This window comes from Haliotis rubra, unplaced genomic scaffold (genome assembly GCF_003918875.1).
Source record: "Haliotis rubra isolate DU_JTF1 unplaced genomic scaffold, ASM391887v1 Scf606, whole genome shotgun sequence".
In the NCBI taxonomy this organism is placed as follows: domain Eukaryota; kingdom Metazoa; phylum Mollusca; class Gastropoda; order Lepetellida; family Haliotidae; genus Haliotis; species Haliotis rubra.
The window spans coordinates 215,779-238,465 of NW_025767309.1; the positions used below are offsets into that span (position 1 = coordinate 215,779).

At 37.6% G+C, this 22,687-nt stretch overlaps 1 protein-coding gene across 6 annotated transcripts in view; it reads right to left on the reverse strand.

Annotated features, from left to right (window-relative positions):
- Positions 1-953: 953 nt before the first annotated feature.
- LOC124255695 (kelch-like ECH-associated protein 1) overlaps positions 954-22,687 on the reverse strand; it is a 65,490-nt gene continuing 43,756 nt past the window's right edge. For 3 of the 6 annotated variants that reach the window (XM_046689599.1, XM_046689594.1, XM_046689595.1), the window contains 4 exons: positions 8,447-9,752; positions 7,934-8,139; positions 7,251-7,427; positions 954-5,770 (listed from right to left, as the gene is read on the reverse strand). In XM_046689599.1, coding sequence (XP_046545555.1) covers positions 5,634-5,770; positions 7,251-7,427; positions 7,934-8,139; positions 8,447-9,672 — 1,746 coding nt within the window. In that variant the 5' untranslated portion in view covers positions 9,673-9,752 and the 3' untranslated portion in view covers positions 954-5,633. Of the gene's footprint in view, positions 5,771-7,250; positions 7,428-7,933; positions 8,140-8,446; positions 9,753-15,972; positions 16,101-19,006; positions 19,361-22,687 lie in introns of those variants that run through there. The other 3 variants (XM_046689596.1, XM_046689598.1, XM_046689597.1) reach the window with 3 other exon arrangements.

Below are 22,687 nucleotides of genomic sequence, written 5' to 3' on the forward strand. Positions count from 1 at the left end.
CATGATGCCAATCACTGGATTGTCTGGTCCAGACTTAATTATTAACAGAGTGTGTGCTGTGATTAAGCAGGAAAATAGCCGAATGCGGCATTAAACAGAAAATGTTCACCAATTTGTCTTGAAAACTCATTGCACAGAGTGCTATGTTGATGATCATCTGGGGTTTGGACTTAAGGCAGATTAAAACCCTCACAGATGTGTTAATTGGTTAAAATGTCTGCATGAGATTTTTCCCCTGCATCTTAGAACTTGGAGGCTTGGGCTTAAACCCAGACCACTCTCTCCACAACCATGGTCAATCTTGAAGCACTTTCTCTGTCACATTAACATCTGTCTGTGACGGAAGGGTATTTATCACAGGATGGGCAGACATGTTTGTTGTTTTATTGTAAAGATGGCCCTCACAGATACCATGCTGCAGTCAAACATGGATTCCCACAGTATACTGACAGAGACCGTGTACCGATATATGCTCTCTGATACAATGACGAGTGATCCCATTAATGGTGAGAACTGGGAAGGTTAACAATTTGTATCATCTGTTAACTGGCTGCACTCTTTCAGTGTGTATGACACTAAGGAGTGAATGAGTATGGTTTCATCGTATCCCAATTGCCCAGATCAATGCTCATGCTGTTGACCACTGGATTGTCTGGTCCAGACTCGATTATTTATAGACCGCACCATATAGCTGGAATATTGCTGAGTGCAGCGTAAAACTAAGGAGTGAGTGAGTATGTTTTACGCCACTTTTAGCAATATCACTGCAGGGACACCAGAAATGGGCTATATACATTTTACCCATGAGGAGAATCAAACCTGGATCATCAGTGTGATGAGCTGAAGCTTTATCCATTAGGCTACCACACCGCTCCTTATGACATTAGGAAGTGATCCAAGACTGATGTTCATTGTGTGATATAAATAATGCAAAATATAACAAAACAACCAGATATGATGCAGATATTTTAATATCAATTGCATCAGTAGATAATAAATGATCGGTAATTGTCTGAAGGTACTGCAGGAAGGCCATGCAGCATTCTGCGGTATCTCAGAGCACAATATTGCCTATATACAATGGACAGGAGACATGTTCTCAGACAACTAACAACAGGTTATACATAACAATTACAAAACATGAAACGAAACACATACCAGGTACATCTATTTGACACTTAATTTCATTCAATAGCCTCTAAAACAAACTGAAAATATTTGTAATGAACTCTCACTCCTCCAATCATTAACAATGGAGAGGAGACAAATATGACATCTTTGGTTTTAATTAATATTTTTTGATAACACAAATGTTGTGTATAGTACTATGTCAATGGTATAATGAACTGATGATAAAGACGCCTGCTAAATGAACAATGATAATTTGATTGTTCTTATTGATAATGATTACTTGTATAGACTTAATAGATAAATTGCTATGGAATTTTCAAGTGTTTCAACATATTTTCAATGTTTAGAGACTAGTGAAAGTAAAGTAGTACAGACACTGATAAGATTAGCATGACAACTAACAATTACAGAGTACCTCCTCATCATAATGGGGAGGTCAAGGCCAGCTAATAGTGGAAGTTCAGACACTAATTCAGTATTGTTACACATACATACTTTTTTTAATCTCCCTTAAGAGGGAAAATGGAAGTATGAAATTCATTATCTTTTAGACATAAAGAAATCCTTCTTTGGATGTTGTATTAAAAAAGAAATTTGAAAGGTTATGAGCAAAATGACCAAATACATACAGCTTGTAAGAAATGCCTTTCTGTATGTGCCTACAGTTGGATATTGTCCATTATCAATACATCAAAAGGGCATTGATAGCTTTCTGTGATCAGTTACAAAATCATCATGTATTAACTTCAATCAACATTTTCTTGGTGACAACATTTATAAAAAAAAAAATATATCCTTCACGACTATTGAGGTGAGCCACATTTGTGGATTGAGCGAGAGCACCTGCTTTGAGATTTGTTTTGTGATATTTCTGTTTGATCTTCTGACATAAGGTGATAGATATTATCAGACAACACCTCTGGTTCATTGCTTAGAATCACAGAAAGATTTTGAAATGGCAATCAGTAACCATGCACAAGGACAGGAGAACACTCAATTTCACAAGGTTATCTATGATTCTTCTCCAGCATGTTAGAACAGAGTACATTACTGTCAACAGAGAAATAATATCCTGCTATACAAGTTTTCTTTCATTTTTTCAAAAATAAATTTTACTAAGGTTAGTGATACTTAACTACTGCCAGCGAAAAGAGATATGCATCTGGGAAAAAAACAATGTATTGTCTTTTCTTCTTACCATATTTTTACACATTTAGAGATTAATGTACATTATTGCCTGCTGAAGTGGAAGATTTACAGCTAAGAGTAATGACATTACTAATACAATCTCACAAATATGACTCAATGATTAAATGTATTTAATGTAGTATGACTACTACAAGAGCTCAACATATATAGAGAGGATAGTTTGTTTCAAGTTTTGATTTCTAGTTGATTAAAGTAAAACTGTTGTTGAGTGACTAGCTAGTGGTTGAGAAAAGCAGTAATGGCTGACAGGTTGAAAGATAGAGGATGTACCAATAGAACACTAAAACTTTGTAAACACTTCATAATGGACATCATTCAGTCTTTCATAACATCAATCTCATATTGACCTGATACAGGTTTCAAATTGTTTGATAATGTTATAGATTCAAACATGAATTCCTCCCCTAAAACACAAGGTGTGATTAGGTCTGGGTCAAGGTGCCCTGGTAGAAAATGTGTACTCAACCCAGCCATAGTCTGATGACCATTTAAATTTATCTTTGGGAGACAAATACAAATCACTTTTTATTGCATTCCTAGAATAATTTGAACCATATAAAGGTTATCATTCTGAAAAAATTCTGGTAAAAATCTTTAAAAAACAGAAATAATTATTTACTTGCATTTTTCAAGAGCAGTTGGAAACAATGATGCCATTCACATATAGTACTGACGTATGGTATAAATAGTGATAATGAAATACACTGTTAGATACTTTCTTACCGGCGCTTAAACACACATACCATACATGCATTCTGATACATGTGTAGGTATAAAAAGGAATAAATAAGTTACATCAATGTTTTTTTCTTTAGTGATCTTCACCGAAAAACTCACACGCACCCCACCTGGAGAAGTTTTCACAAGCATATTTAGAATTATGAGAGGACTTGTTTACATGAGGAAAAATGTCTATATCGCCTGATGTTCACTGATAGTTGGCCTAGACAATATCTCAGTCACTTCCAAACCCTTTTTTTGATATAATAATGTGAAGATGTAAACCACAACTACAAGTATTGCAGTCTTTAAGCAGATGGGCTTTTGTAAATCTACACAAACGAAACAAAAGGGTTGATTCTGAGAAATGATAACTAAACCAAACAAGAAAATTCGTTTCATCAGCCAATCTTTTGTTCAAAAATATCAACCAAAACAAAAGAATGATAGAGAAACAGAAATGATATTAACGAAGTAAACAAAACGATCAACATACAAATGATAAGAACCCTGATATGAAACTGAGACACGTTCAACCAAACAAGGAGGTGGTATGATTAAGTTTCAAACTGGCAGAACAACTTTGTCCATTTACATGATATTACATCACTGAAAATCATTTACTTTTAATGTCTTTAGAACAAACAGTGGTTCTGATGGAATTGCTACAAAAATGTTTGCCTAAAGGACTGTTATTTTTTCAGCAAGTAAATGCAGCCAGAATACAAGGCTAAAGTCATGTGTGTACATATTTATCATATATATTCTAATTGTTGGTACTGAAAGATTGTATTAAAAATTTGAACAACCCTATGTTAACTAACACCAGTTTTAGTCACGTTTATGCACAAAATATTTTGAAAGAATTAGATATTCTGTCAATTCTGAGAGTACCAGGTGTTTATAGGTGGTTCAAGGGTCCTATATTTTTTTCTGTAGTTTTGTATCGAGTGAGCCCCTATATATATGTAACCAAAATATATTGGGGTTATAACAGTGAACATAGCATTTGGAGAGGGCTGTAACTACTCTTAATGTACCCTGACCATATCTGTGCCCCAGTTATGACACGTATAACAACTGTGTGGACATGGCCCCATTCCATTGCACTATGCTTACAAGTAATATATTCTACCATGACATTGAAAAATGCTTGATTCTGATTGAATAACAAGGTCTTCTTGTTTCTGCTGAAACCCCTATTAGATATATCAGCTTTCACATGGATAACTCATCAGTAATAATAAAAAGAACTTCAGGTGCCATTTTGTGGTAGGAATAAATTTGATATTTTTCAACTGAATCAGAAGATACAAATCTAATCTTCATTAATTAACATCTCTCTCAGCAATTAAACTCATTATGATGGTGAATGTTTCTGAAAGTTTAAACCTACCAAACTGGAGTCAAGCTGACAGACATTGTTTATTGGTGGGTTTACACTGCAAATATTAGTGCTATAGAGTACCTCAGCTACATAGTAACTGTTTAGATCTCGCCTTCTATCACAACACCGCGACATTGCAAACAACAGTACGACCCCTCCACAGACATACCACAGGCAACACTCAAATCTCACACATCACAGAACTCAACATGGAATTGACATTGTAAGTACTGTCAGTATTGATACAGCATTAATACCAGGAACTGAGGTAAATCAATGAAAGACAATCCTTTGCATGGCCAGAAACCATCCCGGAATAAACCCTAACTAGAAATATTTGCACAATCCTGTCCCTTCTCTCAGCAATGTAGCATTTAGTTGATATCAGGTTTGTTCTTTTCTTGTGATGGATCACAACTAGTCACAAACCCTACACTGTTGTTTCAACACCAAAGTTGTTCATGATGAAAGCTGTTTCCATGGCAATGCTTGTCCAAATTCACCTCTTCTGGTACAGAAATCCGAGAATATATACCCATATCAACACACAGAAATCCATCAGTTGATAAAAGTACAGTATATGATATCTCTTGCCAGATCAACAATATAGATGGCTTTGCAATAGTTGTATGGCAAATAGTATGCTGGCCCTATGGAGCAGTGATATGGTAACTACGGTGTGTGGAGCATGATATTGGAACACATCCCCCACCCCACACGAACTCACACAGCCACCAATTTTCATAATTCTTCAATCTTGCAACTGTCTCCATCAGATTTTTCACATTCATCAAAGTCTCTTTCCAAAACTGCTTGTCTGATAGATAAAACATGTTTCCATATGCAAGTGTCTTTCTGATAACTGTAAAAATCATCAATTGAATGACGATTTTAAGAAACAGTCAGTGCATTTGTTCAATCATAGTGACATGTTGTCAGTAGCAATGTATTTCTCTTCAAGAAGATGTTGACTGAAAGCTCTTCCTTGGGAAACACATGCCCTCCATAAAAGGAACCCGTTAAGGAAGACCTGAACATTCAATCTGTCCATCGATGGTACTTTCTTGAGAGTGCAAATGATGCTACAATGCCTAATATCTTCCAGACGACATGTTTCAACTAGGTTGGGACTTCATCTGTCTAAGAGCATGGTGGTGTGGTCAGGAGGGGTGGCTGACCGCTGACTCTACAAACTGGGCTCGGCACCGATGGCCACCCCATGTCCACTGCGGCCGCATGTCATGTTTGTCACCTCCGTCCACTGGTTGGTGTCAGGGTTGTAACATTCAACAGTTGACAGGAAATCGTTGCCATCATAGCCACCTGAAAATGAAGGGATCAGTGAATTAAAAAGGAAAGTTACATTGTCAAACTTCAACATTTTCAAAAGCCATACCCAGCAATATTGCAGTTATCATCGGATTATATGTTTCTTGACATCATAGTTTTCGGATGGCAGTGTTTACACTTGCTACAAAAAGGTGGGTTTCATCAAATGGACTTTGTAAATACACAGATGATGGCTGTGATTAAGACAAAGTTGTCTTTAAAAATTTAATCACATGTTAATAACTGTTCATGCAATAATTCAGAAAACTTAGGCATTTTGGCATAATTATTACTCAGGTTTCCATCTTAGACACATAATATTATCATAATTCTGTTTCATCTATGAAGCAAATTGTCAATAAAATGTATCCATGAATCACTGGTCAACATAGTGACATAAATATAACACCCAAACAACTATTGCACCAAAAAACTGTTTACAACCCAGACACCTCTGGATCCATGGTACAAAGTTGCTGGTCAATCTGACCTGCATGAGTTATCTCCCCTTATCTATGTTAACCATGTATGTGCCAGTTTGTTGTGGATTGTCCCAGTGACTGAATTTAATCTGCATGTTACCTGAATATACCGAACAAAGAAAGTCAGGGATCATAAACATTTTGGGGGACATTAATTTTGTAACTTTGATAAGTCATTACAAAAAAATTCCCCCAAGCTATTCATAATACCACTGTGTTCGTTCTGTTATCTGAGTACCCGTGAAGGTCCGGATCAGAATATTGATCTTCAGTAACCCATGCTTGTCGTAAGAGGCGACTAACGGGATCGGGTGGTCAGGCTCGCTGACTTGGTTGACACATGTCATCGGTTCCCACTTGTCGGGATCGATGCTCATGCTGTTGATCACTGGATTGTCTGGTCCAGACGTGATTTTTTACAGCCCGCCACCATATAGCTGGAATATTGCTGAGTGTGTCATAGAACTAAACTCACTCACTCACTCACTGTTATCTGGGCAACATGCAGATTATCTGCCACAACTGGGATCAACTGATTTTGTTCAGTATACAAATACTGACACAGAGTTGTCTGTAAAACATCATGATGTCTAGCAATGGGCAAGTTATTGAATTATTTGATTATTTCTTTTGACATGATAATTAAAGGGGGCGATGGGGTAGCCTAGTGGTTAAAGCGTTGGCTCGTCACGCCGAAGACCCGGGTTCGATTCCCCACATGGGCACAATGTGTTAAGCCCATTTCTGGTGTCCCCCGCCGTGATATTACTGGAATATTGCTAAAAGCGGCGTAAAACTAAACTCAGTCAGTCAGTCAGTGATAATTAAAGAAGAAGGTCCAATGCTTGTCATAAATAGAACGGGATTCTTGTGTTGCTGGAATACTGTACTCACACATACCCTGCACCATTCTTTCTGGAAAATATCTACAAAAACATTTATTTCGACTAATGCTGAATTCAAAACTACTTAACACAAAGCACTGTATTTACCTAGAGCATAGAGTCGGTCGTTGATGACTGCCACACTGAGAGCACTCCGTGGGCTGTTCATGGGGGACACAAACTCCCACGAGTTGTTTTCTGTATGGTAGCGCTCCACAGATCTCAGCTGAGAGGTGCTGTCGTACCCACCCACAGCATATACGTAACAGTCCATAGCAATAACACCTGCAACAGTGACCGGCATATTTATCTGTGAGTGAACGAATGCTTTTACATGCTAATCAACAGAATTTGATTAATACATGACAGAATCAATGAACACAAGACCAAATTAACAGCTAATTGGTTGAGAATACATGCAGATGGTGCTGATATCAAGGGGTTGACAACATTTTGATATTATGAAATAACATTTTAACTACATGAATGAAAATGATACATGAAAAAATGCTTTTGTTAATGTTAATCTGCTGTTTGTCAAAACATACTATGCATATATACTTCTTATCATTTTGTTGTAGTCACTTTTAGCTTGATAACAGTAAGAATCTACATCGAAATGTCACTCTATGCAATAAACAAGAAGCTGTCATCCATAAAGTTGTATGTTTAATTTTTGTAAATAATAGTTTTACAGGAAATAAATGTCATCGTTTTGAACCAAATTTGCCAAGAATACATGTGAGAACACTATCCAGTTTGATTTGACAAGTGAAATAATCTCCACTCACCAGCACCACTTCTCATAGTATTCATTGGGGCCACAAAATGCCACTCGTCCTTTTCAGGGTCGTAACATTCAACGCTCTTCAGACGATTTTGTCCATCATATCCTCCAACAGCAAACAGCAGGCGATTTACCACTGCACATCCCACACCAATACGATTGGTGGACATGGTGGATACCATTGTCCAGCAGTCTAGTTCAGGGTCATATCTACAACAAATATTATAAATTTAAATTTCAGGTTTGGAACAAATGAAACGGTGCAATTACAAATGAACAGAAATATCTCGCAAAGGATAATTACAGTAAACAGTCTAATGGTAGACATGCTTATTGTCATAGCATTAATGCACTATCACAAAATATATTTTTGCTGTATGTCTGTACATGTCAGCATATAAATAAAATTGTTTTATTATTTGTTTTTGAGTGTTATTTTTGTTTTAAATGATTTTTTAATATCAAAACAAAAATTACAAAAGTGTTCCTTATCCATATTTTCAATGAGCATAATTACTTTTCAGCAGACTTATGGTGAGTTTGTCCTTGAGAACCTCCAACAGCATAGATCATTCCATCGATCACTCCTACACCCACACGATTCCTGGGGACTGTCATCGGTGATCGTGGCGTCCATACATTCCTCATGGGGTCATACATGTCTAACGTGTTGGAATCCATGTTACCGTCTGGGGAGTTGTTCCTTCCTCCAACAACGTAGAGAGCTCCCCGAACTAAACACGCTCTGAGTCCACTGCGAGGGGTTGGCAAGTCAGGGAGACGATGCCATTGATTTGACTTTGGGTTATAGCACTCAAAATTACTTAGGGACTGTCGAAGGTAACCACCAGCACAAAAGATAACAAGCGGAGCACAAGGTAATCGAGGCTTTTCGGGACATTTTTCATGAAGTTTGAGCCTTCGAAGTTTATCGTTGAGAGTCTGTAGACACTGCGGCATCTTTTTGAGAATATGGCAGTCTTTGAGCTGTTGTTCTAGGAAACATGGAGACAGGAACTGAACCCTCACTGCCGCTAAGAGACCTTCCAACTTGCTGAGACGTTTTTCCGTGTCTGATTCCACCCATCGAATCACTGCCTGGAACACTTCCGACTCACATCGGATATTCAGTTCATCTTGCTTGATGAGCTGTATCATTTGGCAAGGACTCAGCATGAGGAATTCGTCACATTTGATAACTTCACAGAAGTGTTTGTAGATATAGGTTCTTGCTTTCGTTTCAAGCTCTGGGCAGCCATGTTCGCTTGCAAAGTCAGCAATACCAATACAGTTACTAGGGTCAAGCTGGTGCTCAAGAAAAACACTACAAGCCTCGACTACATGCGTCATCTGGAACATGGTGGCAGCTGGAAGAAGGTAACAAACGTTCATTTCGTTGATGTGTATTTCAGCAGTGTAAGCAAACTCCACAAGAACAGCTAGTGTACATGGTGATATACCATGCAGCGGAATGGACGACATTTCCTCCTCCCTCATTCCGCCAGTGAACATAGCACGGAAATATGGGCTGGCCGCGGCTAGTACTATTTTATGAGCCATTAGCTTCTCCTCTCCAACAATCAGTGTTACATCACACAATTTTTTAGTCCGACGGAGGATGCTCATTATTTCTAATGCCTCTTTCGGGTGCTTCATAATAGTGAAGTTCATGCTGCCATCTGGGGGTGTGTCTGTGATCTGTGGCTTCGGCCGGTAGCATGATGAAGGTATAGATGCCGCCATTTTGATCTTCTTATTCTTGCTCCCTTCTACAAGTGGCTGAGCTGCTTGTTGAAGATCCTTAGAATTAGCGTCATCTTGACCTGGAAAAGTAATGAACAGAATTAGTGGAAAGATAAGTTTTATACATGAGCGAGTGAGTTTGGTTTTATGCCACTTTGAGCAATATTCTAGCAATATCATGGTGGGGAACACCATTTTATACATGAAATTGCTGTGGTTTTGTAAAATGAATTCTGAACCCAGTGAAGAAACAGATCAATATTACATTGCTAAAGAAGTTTGTGACCTCAGCTACTGTAATGAGGACTGATTCTAGCAAACATTTGCTTAGTCAGGTAAGCACTAATAATGACAGTACTTGTAATATTAATAATAGGCAACTTTACAACATGTCTTGACACACTTCAAACATGACAGTCAAATAAAACAAAACAATTCATACTACATACAAAAGCTACGGCCCAAGGCAGGACATTTAATTTCCTGTTACACAAGCTAGTTGAATGAAATAACTTCAAATAAAATGTACATACTGATGCCCCCATAACTGGGAAAACACTGCATGCTAGCATGCAAATTACATGTCACCCTTGCTGCCTATCCGTCAGTTACACAATGTCAAGAAAACTACGATATTTTAATAATCGGTCAACAGAGCAATAATTTACCTTCACCACTGGCCAAGCTCAGATATTTGAAGTGTACACCACAAATATCAGTAGAAAACATACACCTAGTCTAGAGTACAATAAGGAAGAAACAACATTGTGCATTGTCATTTTCTTTCAGGGCCGTACATGACACTAAGCTATTTATGTGACTCTATTTTTAGATATGCTTAAGGAAGTAATATTGTTTGTACCTGATCATGAGAAGATTTCTACACCTGGTAGCCATGTAAACCCCGGCTACAGGCTTTGGTCACAGGACACACGCTTTACATGCTCGGCAAACATCAACATCTGTCACATTCGGGTTTAAATCTTACGGACAGTCAATGCTAAGCCCCACTATTTGAAACATGTTTTTTACTATAGAACAAGACAATACAACACAAAGACACACAGGTGGGGATAAACACTGTACTACACAAAGGATGTTAAGCACACCCCATGCCATGAACGATTAATATCAGTAACATGAAAGGATCAGGTGTTTCTCTACTTTCTTTGAGTAGTATACATCACAACTACTTCAAAGCTTGTATACACTGTGTTCCTTCATCAGCATATTGATGATAGACACAGTACAGGGCTGGGAAATCTTTAAAAGACAGTCAGAAATACTGTATTGAGAGATACTCAAGTACATACAATGATTGTGATATTTGCTACCAATATTGTGATACGTAGGAAAACAAAACATCTGTAGAGAGACACGGAGTGTGTGAGTGAGTGAGTGAATGAGTTGATTTTTACACCACTTTTAGCAATATTCCAGAAATATCACAGCGGGGGACACTAGAAATGGGCTTCACACATTGTACCCATGTGAGGAATCGAACCCAGGTCTTTGGCATGACAAGCAAACGCTTTATTCACTGGGCTACCCCACCGCCCCTGAGAGACAGGGAACACAGCGGGGGACACTAGAAATGGGCTTCGCACATTGTACCAATGTGAGGAATCGAACCAGGTCTTTGGCATGACAAGCAAACGCTTTAATCACTGGGCTACCCAACCGCCCCTGAGAGACAGGGAACACAGCGGGGGACACTAGAAATGGGCTTCGCACATTGTACCAATGTGAGGAATCGAACCAGGTCTTTGGCGTGACAAGCAAACACTTTAATCACTGGGCTACCCCACCACCCCTGAGAGACAGGGAACACAGCGGGGGACACTAGAAATGGGCTTCGCACATTGTACCAATGTGAGGAATCGAACCCAGGTCTTTGGCGTGACAAGCAAACCCTTTAATCACTGGGCTACCCCACCGCCCCTGAGAGACAGGGAACACAGCGGGGGACACTAGAAATGGGCTTCACACATTGTACCAATGTGAGGAATCGAACCCAGGTCTTTCGCGTGACAAGCAAACGCTTTAATCACTGGGCTACCCCACCGCCCCTGAGAGACAGGGACCTACAGGACCAAACACAGCCATGTTTTCAATTACTACCAAATGATCGAATAGAAAGTTATTAGCTGTTGTTTACCTAAAGTAATATTACCTCACATAGTCCTGAAGTTAATAATAGTGGCATATTATAAGTAGAATTATTGCCACATATCAATACTGGTCAAAAAGTATTGCAACATATATTGTGACACTTCATATTGCTATATTAATATTAAGATGTAACATATGTTATATTTGGGATTACACTTTCTTAGTAAAGTACAAATAAGAATAAGAATAAGAATTTGTACTTTACTAAGAAAGTGTAATCCCAAATATAACATATGTTACATTTGACCACTTTCTAAAATGGCATTCTGTATTTCACAATATTAAGATATCGCAATTCGCTGATAACATGGACACACCATACTAAATCTTCAACTGCGGGTTTGTGTTCATGGGTTTCACCAATATTTTAACCATCTGAGACCAACATTACTTTGGGCGTTCCTCCCCACAAGTTGACATGACTGTAAGGCTATCAACCATCTGAAACCTAACTCACTCTATCAATTTTCGGCACATTGAAAAGAGGAGCCTTTATTGAACATCTGTTACATCTTCAAACCTTAAAAGTTGCTTTCAGCCACTAGAAGTTATAAATTATGTTAAACCCAACTCATTCACTCACTCTCTCACTTTCCATCTGCAGAGTCACTACAAGTGTGAAATCCAATAATAACAGGCTGTCCTAAGGCTGATGATTTTCTTACCAGATACAACATTCTCCATGCGCTCCTCAAATTTATCATGAATCACTCACCATACAAGGAGAGAAATGAAATAAAATATAAATTTCAAAACCAAAATGATTAACAAACGATAACACACATAGATATATTTCTGGAATTAGCTGTGAGTACTGTATGTACAGACCGCTATCACTAATACAATCTCACATTTAACATCCATACATTTTTCAAATATTTTTCATCACATAGTTCTTAACTTCAGGAAATATTGCCATGCCACTCAACGTTTCACCAACAGTCTGAACACACATTCAGTCCCAATCACTGTTCCACACTTACAAATATTTTTTAATTTACCTGACATAAAATGGAGCATCAAATTCATCCAATTAAAACTATACACAATTCAGAAAAAGGTAAATACCTTCATCATCCTCGGCAAGAGAAAAATGTCTCTAGTCACAATTAGCAAGCACATCTTATCACAATAAAAGGACACACGAGGCACGTAGACAGCCCAAATCTCTGACAACCTTGAGAAGTCACTCGACCGTAATATTCAGTCACGTCTTCCCAGAAGGTCCATGCAAGTATCAAACTATTCTATTTTCTACATGATTCCTATACCCAGATGACACCATCTTGCCTCACCCTGACTCACTTTAAGTGTCACTTGAGTCTGTAGGTGTAATGACCTCAGTGTGTGCAATAAACTTAAGTAGGTTAACAGTTCACTGGTGTATGGCCTTTTGACGCTGGCTACCTATCATAATCACAGGCTTTAGTAGGTGGCCTTCAACAGCGGCCTTACACTATCGTCTGAAAACCTGACCATTTAACACACCCAGTAGAAGTTTTCCACAACGCCCTTCTTTCTTTTTTCTTGTTTGAGAGAAGCACTATTCAGGTGTGAAATGAACCAATCCCACTAACCTCATCATAAAAGGTAGTGATCTAGTTATTTAAAAATCCTGATTTTATTTCTGTACCCTAGTTCAGAGTATTTCCATGGAATGTTTGACTTATATAAATTTATTCAATATTTACAACAAAAAGTTTTGAATCACATTTCAATTCTTACAGATTGTAACTTACAAATTAATACACCATTAGTACACCAAAAATACTGTTAGAAATCGTGAAAGAAAATTTAGTTAAAATAACCCTGTATGTCATAGTACACTAGTAAAGACTGCACATATAGACAGGAAAGTGTGTTCCAAGTTGACATCCCCAGCAACAAGAGTTCAACATGTATAACTCACTGTCAGGGAGCAATATTGATAAATGAGCTAAACTGTCCTTAAACACACTACTACTGTACGTAAAGACCTTGACCAACTGACCTCTTGGACCCGAGGCTTGGTGTGGTGTCAGTGGGCAACATTAATGCAATGTTGATATCATATCATGTTATATTGTATCATATACAATTATTGATTTATAATTCAACTTGCAGTGTTTAGACCTAGGGATGTCCAGAGGCCATGACCATTTGTTAAGAATTCATATAGAGTTTATTTAAAAGTGTAGATTTCAATATCATGGTTAAGCCAAGGTCCCCTTGATTTCATTATTAACTTAACATATTCTAGGTAGAGCTGTGACGATATATCGAGATTTCTGTATCATCACACCCCTAATTTTAGGATAGGTTCAAAAATATGAACACATTCCATTCTATTCCTGAATCGATGTATTTATCCTTTTACAAATAATTCAATGTCTGAGTTAGAGTCAAATTTCTTCACAAAAACACGCTGGAAATATATCTTTTAAAGCTGATTGATAATAGATATAAATACACCATTGTCTATGTTTAGAAGATTAGATGACCTTTCAGAAGATACAGGACATGATCATAATGCTACACAACAGGAGCTTCAACTACCTTAAAAGCATCCGTGATGTTCAACAAACTGCCCCTGGCTAAACCGTTATTATGATGACAAAAATAACTGTTTTCAAAGAGCCATAAATAAGGATGGCTATATTGTGTTCATGACACAGCAGAAAATGTCAGATAAATGTTTTATATACCACTGGGAAAATTATAGATTGATGCCCACTAGGATGGATGAATGTACGTCACACACAGGGGAATCCATAGTCAGTATTGTCTTAACTATAGTCAAAAGGACAAAGTCAGACTTTGTGTGAGTTCCCCAGTACTGCTCCTTCATTGTGGCGAGGCTTTATGAGCAAGTATTGTCTTTACTATAGTCAAGAGGACAAAGACGGACTTTGTGTGAGTTCCGCAGTTCTGGTCCTCCTATTGTGGGTGAGGCTGAGTGACCAAGGGACAAACAATCATGTGTTGACAGTTTGGTTTGGTATGGATAATATACTCTTTGAGCCATGGTCAAACAATACTACTTTTAATGGTTACAGTGAGTGAGTGAGTGAATATGGATTTTTAGTAATATTCCAGCAACATCACGTTGGGGGACACCAGAAATGGGCTTCACACATTGTACCGATGTGAGGAATCGAACCCCTGCTTTCGTCATGACGAGTGAACGCTTTAACTACTAGGCTACTCCACCGCCCCTTTAACGGTTATAGCTTACCGGTACCTGGCTCAGCTGCATGTCAGCTTGATTGTCCTTGAATATGTGGTCACAATATTATTGCCAACTGACCTAATAACTTACAGCTGAATAAAATGTTATGACAGACTAAACAAATAGGGACAGGTGTTATTTATTACGTGGCATGTTGAAATACTGAAGGGTAGCCAAAGGACTAACACTGAGAGAGTTTCTTTCCCTCCAGCCGATGTACTGCAGTCTGACAGAAATATGAACATGAAGTTTTGAAATACTGATATAGTACTCCAGCCGAAATACTAATACAATGTTACCTGTGGTTAGAATTAGACTTCAGCAACCCATGTCTGTCATATGAATCGACAAACGTTATCGTGTGGTCAGGCTCGCTGAGTTGGTTTATTTATGTCATTGTATCCAAATTGTCCAAATTCGATGCGCAAGATGTCAATCACTGGATTGTTTCGACCATACTCAATTAATTACAGACCGGCATCATATAGCTGGAACATTGCTGTGGAGGACGTTGAAAACAAACTAATATAATGTTCGAGGATGAAGAATAGCAACAAAAAACATTACCATAACATACTAGTAAAAGTGTCTCAGAAGAAATATAGCCCCAAAAGCCCTAAAACTGAAACTGTAAAAAACTGTAATCCTCAAATGTTTCTAAAGTCTATCCATTATCTTGTTTGTGTAACAGAACAAAGACTCACGAGACAGAAACCCATACAAAACATGTAGAAAAATGTCCAATGACTATAAAAACTTTGGTCAGACTTTTCAACACTAAACTTACAACAACTTCAAAATGTGTATCCCACCTGTATTCATAACCACCGTACCAAACACCGGTTTCAATATCAGGTATCTATTGTACTCATGACCATTAAATGTTAATGTTGTAAAGTTCCTATAAACTTAACACTGACCTTACATTGTACAGAAGACAAAAATCCAAAACTGTGAATCCTTGGGACACATTCAGCATGAAGACTTCACCCTGGTGATTGTCTTCCATCCTTACAGCAGGCCTCATCATCCTCACGACACTCCTCAAAATGTATTGGTTGATATCGTCTCTTACGTCAATGTTGCTCACAACACACTTAGTCCAACCAGGTCTTTTGTTACCCTGAATGCCTGACTAGGCACAGTGTGCAGATCTCAAATATATCTACTGACTGCTTACATCAATAACCACATTGCATACTACCCACATTGAGCTCTCATTCAATATCACTCAAGCAGAACAGACAGGACATTGGTGGAAAAATGACCCTTTATATCTGAAAAGTTGCAACTCTCCTGTCAGATTTAATAGCTGAGAACTAAAGAGAGACCTTTGGAGTTGTTAAGGAGGTGATAAAGTGAAGTTCTCTATCAGAATGTTTCCTTATTCCCATATATTGGTTGGGTGGACAAGTGATGGTTAACAATCCGTATTACCTATCACACTTCGTTGGAAATCAAATATTCATGATGGGTTTTTTTAAGCTTCAAAATCCATCAAAGTAGACTGTATCTGATGATAAGGACTGATTCACCCCAACCCAGTTTGGCAGATGGGAAATGTGATGTTTCACATAGAATATGTTCATGAATTACCTTGCAATATGTGTATCAGTGGTGCACACGTACTTCTGAATGAAGTCTGTAGATTTAATACTTGCATAAAGCTGCTTATGAGGGTGATGTCCTCAACCAAACAATGTACAACAGCAAACCTCTGTCTGAACTATTTACTTAGATTATTTACTTAGACTATTACAAATATCGTCAGGAAATGGGCCTTAAGATTATCAGGTACGTTTAACCCAATCTGTAGACTGTGCTTTCACCTGAATGGAGGATTATAATAGTTTTGGTGATGATAACCCCAACAACATACAACCTCCTTTCCAACATTTCTTACCCATGAAGATCTGGGTTAGAACTGATCTTCAGCAGCCCATGCTTGTCATTAAAGGCAATTAATGGGATGGGTTGTCAGGTCACTGACTTGGTTGACACATGTTGTATCCCAATTGCTTAGATCGATGCTCATGCTGTTGAGTGAGTTTAGTTTTACGCCGCACTCAGTGAGTGAGTTTAGTTTTACCCCGCACTCAGCAATATTCCAGCTATATAGTGGCGGTCGGTAAATAATCAAGTCTGGACCAGACAATCCAGTGATCAACAGCATGAGCATTGATCTGCGCAATTGGGAACAGATGACATACGTCAACCAAGTCAGCGAGCCTGACCACCCGATCCCATTAGTCGCCTCTTACAACAAGCCTGGGTTACTGAAGATCTAGGGGGCTAGGAGGATGCTTCACATCACTTATTGTTTCAATAGGATTACATTTACTCCTAGATATAAGGTATCTCATTTATAATACAAGCACATGCACGCATCGCACATACAAATTAAATCCAAAACATCCCAGGATATTTCTTAATTTTCAGAAGCTGAGGTAATCTAGACTTGGGGACAATCTCCTCAGTCTGAAGCCAGAGTCCATCAAAATTTTGTTTGGTATACTGAGCTAGCAAATAATAATAATAAACATAACAACACACACTATACTGAAATAGCCAAGACCACGTTTGTTGTCTCAAAACACAAACTGAATGAGAAATAATGTATACAAAACCCAAACTGCTTCCTACCACACTGCAGCTGCAACTCTTGTAAATACAACTCATTCTCAGTAAGGAAACAAAGCATCTAGTGCTTACAATGTTGCTCCATCAGCAGCTTTCAGTGAGAGGCTTCAACATTATGGCAGGGAAAGTTCCACGTGTACCTCAAGCCATACCACAGTGGGTGTTGGCAATATACGGTATGTAGAATCTGACCCAAAGCGAAGAGCACTCAGTGACTGACCCTCAAAGGTAGGACCACTTCACCTTTGTCATGTCACCTGTTAAACCGCTGACTTAAAGGGTGAAGTGTTAAGAACGTTTTTATACTTTTTACAAATATACTGATGGAATAAAATAAGGTAACAGGATAAAAGAGAAGTTGATGTTGGGTGTAACATTTTGTTATATACCAAAGAAATTAATACTATATAGCAATGTACACATGAGATTATAATGTTTTCATTAGTAAATTATTTTGTTGATTCAAAGCATTTTTACTGAAAACAGACATAAACACTGATCTATTTCTTTTTGTTTATTAAATTATGTCTGAGTAACTCAAAGGAGATTGTATCTAACCTTGTTAAGAAAACTATTAGGAAGTAAGGTTTCATGGGATTAAGTAAGATAATATTTCTTTTATCTCCTCTTGGCATCAAGTTTAAGAAATTTGAGGTCAGGTATAAATGAATAAAATAGATATTATCCTAACATTCAAATTGTTGAATCTAATATTCAAAATGTAAAACTTGTACAAAATATCAAGAAGATTTTCAGCATACCTAAACTGTTGTCCATGTTCAGCTGTGTACATTTGAAGAAATAGAGACAAAGTAAAACTGTTACTCAATAACTCCAGATGATGTTATAATCAAGTAGGAGGACATTTCTGTATACACCACACCTATGTGCCTACTACCTGAAGTTAGTCATCGAATACTGACATCCGTGGGTCCCCACTCAGTGTACAGTACAGACAATGATAAACCAATCAAGCCTAACAAACAATACACTATCTTGAAATTGACCTGTGAGAACTAACATGTACCATCAGATCAGATCATATACCACAATGGTGCATGTCATTCTGATTAGTGCACCTAGGTTATATCAGTGTATATACCCCAAGCTATGAACTAATCACCGATCGGATGTTGCATCACCTTGTCATTGGTCAGAATTTCTGTTCACTTGATATAACTGATACTATTTGACAACATTATTCTTCAAACAACACAGTTAGGAAACGCTAATTGTTTACAACAGCTATACATTTAAAATCTTTTAAAACATTTTTATGATGAAGTCAGCAGCAGAATTTGCCACAATACTTACATTGGTCTGTGCTCCAGCAAGACTGACAACATTGCTCATTTTCACCACACCACTTGACAGGATCATCATATATTCTCATAGTTGTGGATTTATGAAGAGCCAGCACAAAATCCAGATGCACGGCATTCACAATGACAAACTATAAACTGTAATTGGGACGATGAACTGTCGCGAACTGTTGCGAACTGCCGATGCCGATTTTTCTTTTCCGTTTCTTGCAGTTCTAACCAATTTGAACACAACTAACTTTTGTGGGGAAAATAAATGTTCCCTGTATCCGTATTAAATATTTCCTGTATGAAGGAAATCTTCCCGTTCTGAGTGAACCTCTCCTGCTGTGCCATCAGTAACTAAGCATCTGACATTTAACTATCCGCGTGAAATATCTGCCAGTCATACTACAGCAATAACTGGCGTGGCTATCAATCAGTCTAAAGTGCTGTGTCATCCCACCTCAGCCTACCTCGGCCTACCTCAGTCGCTGTTTACCTGATCACTTTTTTCCCCGACTGATCACACATTCATTATCAGACAGAGACATGGACAGTACAGAGCATGGAGTTTATATGCACTGTCGGTGAAGGTTACTTATGTAATTAATTTCCTCTCTAATGACGATGCACATTTTGATCTGTACTGGGAATGGCACTGACAATTTATTATGTTATCTATAGCAATGACATTGTATCGCTATGTATGCAATTAAGGATACAAATTATCATAACAACTCTGTTTTTGATAGGAAGTGCCAGATATGCCATTCAATTTGAATATGAAAACAACAGATTATGAGTATCAGTTTTGTGTGTCATACAATGATAAAAATATCAAAGGTTGAGCAGTATATTTCCATCTGAAATGAAATCATATCTTACTTATGGAAATCTATCATAGCACAGTGCCCCATAATGCACTATTAAAACACTATTATAAGTAAGCCTATAATGCCCAATGCCCAATAATGCACTATTAAAACAATATAGTAAGCCTATCCTAATGCACAGTGCCCATTATGCACTATTAAAACACGATAGTAAACCTATAATAATGCATAGTGCCCCATAATGCACTATTAAAACACTATAGTAAACCTATGATAATGCATAGTTCCCCATAATGTACTATTGAAACACTATAGTAAACCTATGATAATGCATAGTGCCCCATAATGCACTATTTAAACACTATCGGAAACCTATGATAATGCACTATTGTGCCCCATAATGCACTATTGTGCCCCATAATGCACTATTAAAACACTATAGTAAACCTATGATAATGCATAGTGCCCCATAATGCACTATTAAAACACTATAGTAAACCTATGATAATGCATAGTGCCCCATAATGCACTATTGAAACACTATCGGAAACCTATGATAATGCACTATTAAAACACTATAGTAAACCTATGATAATGCATAGTGCCCCATAATGCACTATTAAAACACTATAGTAAACCTATGATAATGCATAGTGCCCATAATGCACTATTAAAACACTATAGTAAACCTATAATAATGCATAGTGCCCCATAATGCACTATTAAAACACTATAGTAAACCTATGATAATGCACAGTGCCCCATCATGCACTATTGAAACACTATAGGGAAGCTATCATAATGCACAGTACCCCATCATGCACTTTTAAACACCATAGTAAATCTATCATAATGCACAGGACCAAATAATGCACTATTAAAACACAATGGGAAACCTACAGTATCCCACAATGCACTATTAAAACATTATGGGGAAGCTATTATAATGCATTATTGAAACACTATAGGAAACCTACCATAATGCCCAGTACCCCATAATGCACTATTAGAACACTAAAGGGAAGCTATCATAATGTACAGTGCCCCATAATGCACAGTATTAAAACACTATTGGGAAACTATCATAATGCACTATTAAACCACTTATGGAAACCTATCATAATGCACAGTGCCTCATAATGCACAGTATCAAAACACTATTGGGAAACTATCAGAATGCACTATTAAAACTTTATTGGAAACATATTATAATGCACAGTGCCCCATAATGCACAGTATTAAAACACTATTGGGAAACTATCATAATGCACTATTAGAACGCTATAGCAAACCTATGATAATGCACAGTACCCCATATTGCACTATTAAAACACTATAGGGAAGCTATCATAATGCACTATTAAAACACTATTGGAAACCTAGTCTTCACCCGCCAGTCTCGTATCTGCCAGGATTGGTGCAACATAAATCTTTGCAGGAAAAACTACAGCTTCCAAACCACCTTGTTGACATGCTGTGAATGACAACAGCTCACGATGATTGTGCTAAAATTCAGGTCTAAAGATTACGTCCAAACCAGGACCTGAGGGCGCACACACCCGTCACCAGTTGACCTGCACACAGGCTTCACATACACAACTGTTAAAACCATATCAGACCATCGATTGAGCATGACTAGGTGAAAATAAGCTGTATGTAGGATACAGGCACAAAACTTTATATAATTTGATGCATAAAAATTAACCAAGATTTACACGAAAACAAACATAGATATTTATTTATATTTACAATGAACACTGCACATAAACAGAAAACATTTTAGTCTTGATCACAAATTAATAACCTGCAATTCTATGAGTACAAGACAATAGTAAAATTAAAAATAGTCCCCACAGTCCCTTGCAAACACTAAATCACAGGCAAACATGGAAATTGAAAGACATCCCATGATGCATCATCACATTAAAAAGAAGAAGAAGAAGTAGCAGGATCAAACGAAATTAAAAAATAAATAAATAGCTAACCCATATTTTGCACCTTTAATCTTGAAGCTTCCAAAGAAAATTCCACTGGTGATAAAGCTCAATCCCAGCCATATTTGTTAATGTGACATATTATTAATTTCTATGATGATGGAGCACCAAGGGCGGTATCCATATTGTATGCATCAACACTTATCTGTGACGACTGCAAATCAGGATGACTCTGCTATAATACTATCTCATAATAACATGTTTCAGCTGGGGCAACATCATTTACAAACTAAATCGGGTGGGGAAAAATGTAACATTTTTAGATGAGATGCTTTTTCTGAATGGACATTTTTCCAGATATAGATAAAATTCTTAGAGCAAAGAAACAACATCAAAATAACTGAATACCAATATGCAGTTTTCTTTGCTTTTTAACGCTGCACTCAGCAACATTTAAGGCTATATGATGGCAGACCAAATAATCCAGTGATTGACATCATGAGCATCGGTCACTAGCATCAGTTATGAACATAAATATGCACTGACAAAACTAGCAAGCCCGACCATCCAGCCCTGTTAGTTGCCTCTTACAGCAAGCATGGGTACAGAAGCCCAATTCTAACAAGGATCCTCACAAAACAAATACTTTCTGTAGGAATATAGACTGAGAGAAACAAATAAAGGAGCACAGGAAAATTCAAGAGTTCCTTTAATATTTTCCAGTTTTCATCACCAGCTTTGAATAGCACTGTGATGAAAATTGGAAAATATTAAAGGAACGCTTGAGTTTTCCTGTGATCCTCTATTTGTTTCTCTCAGTATATAAGCAATCTTGTTGATAAAGACAACATGACAGCTATATGACGACAGTCTGTACATATCATAGCTTGGACCAGACAACCAAGTGATCTGCAAACGATCTAT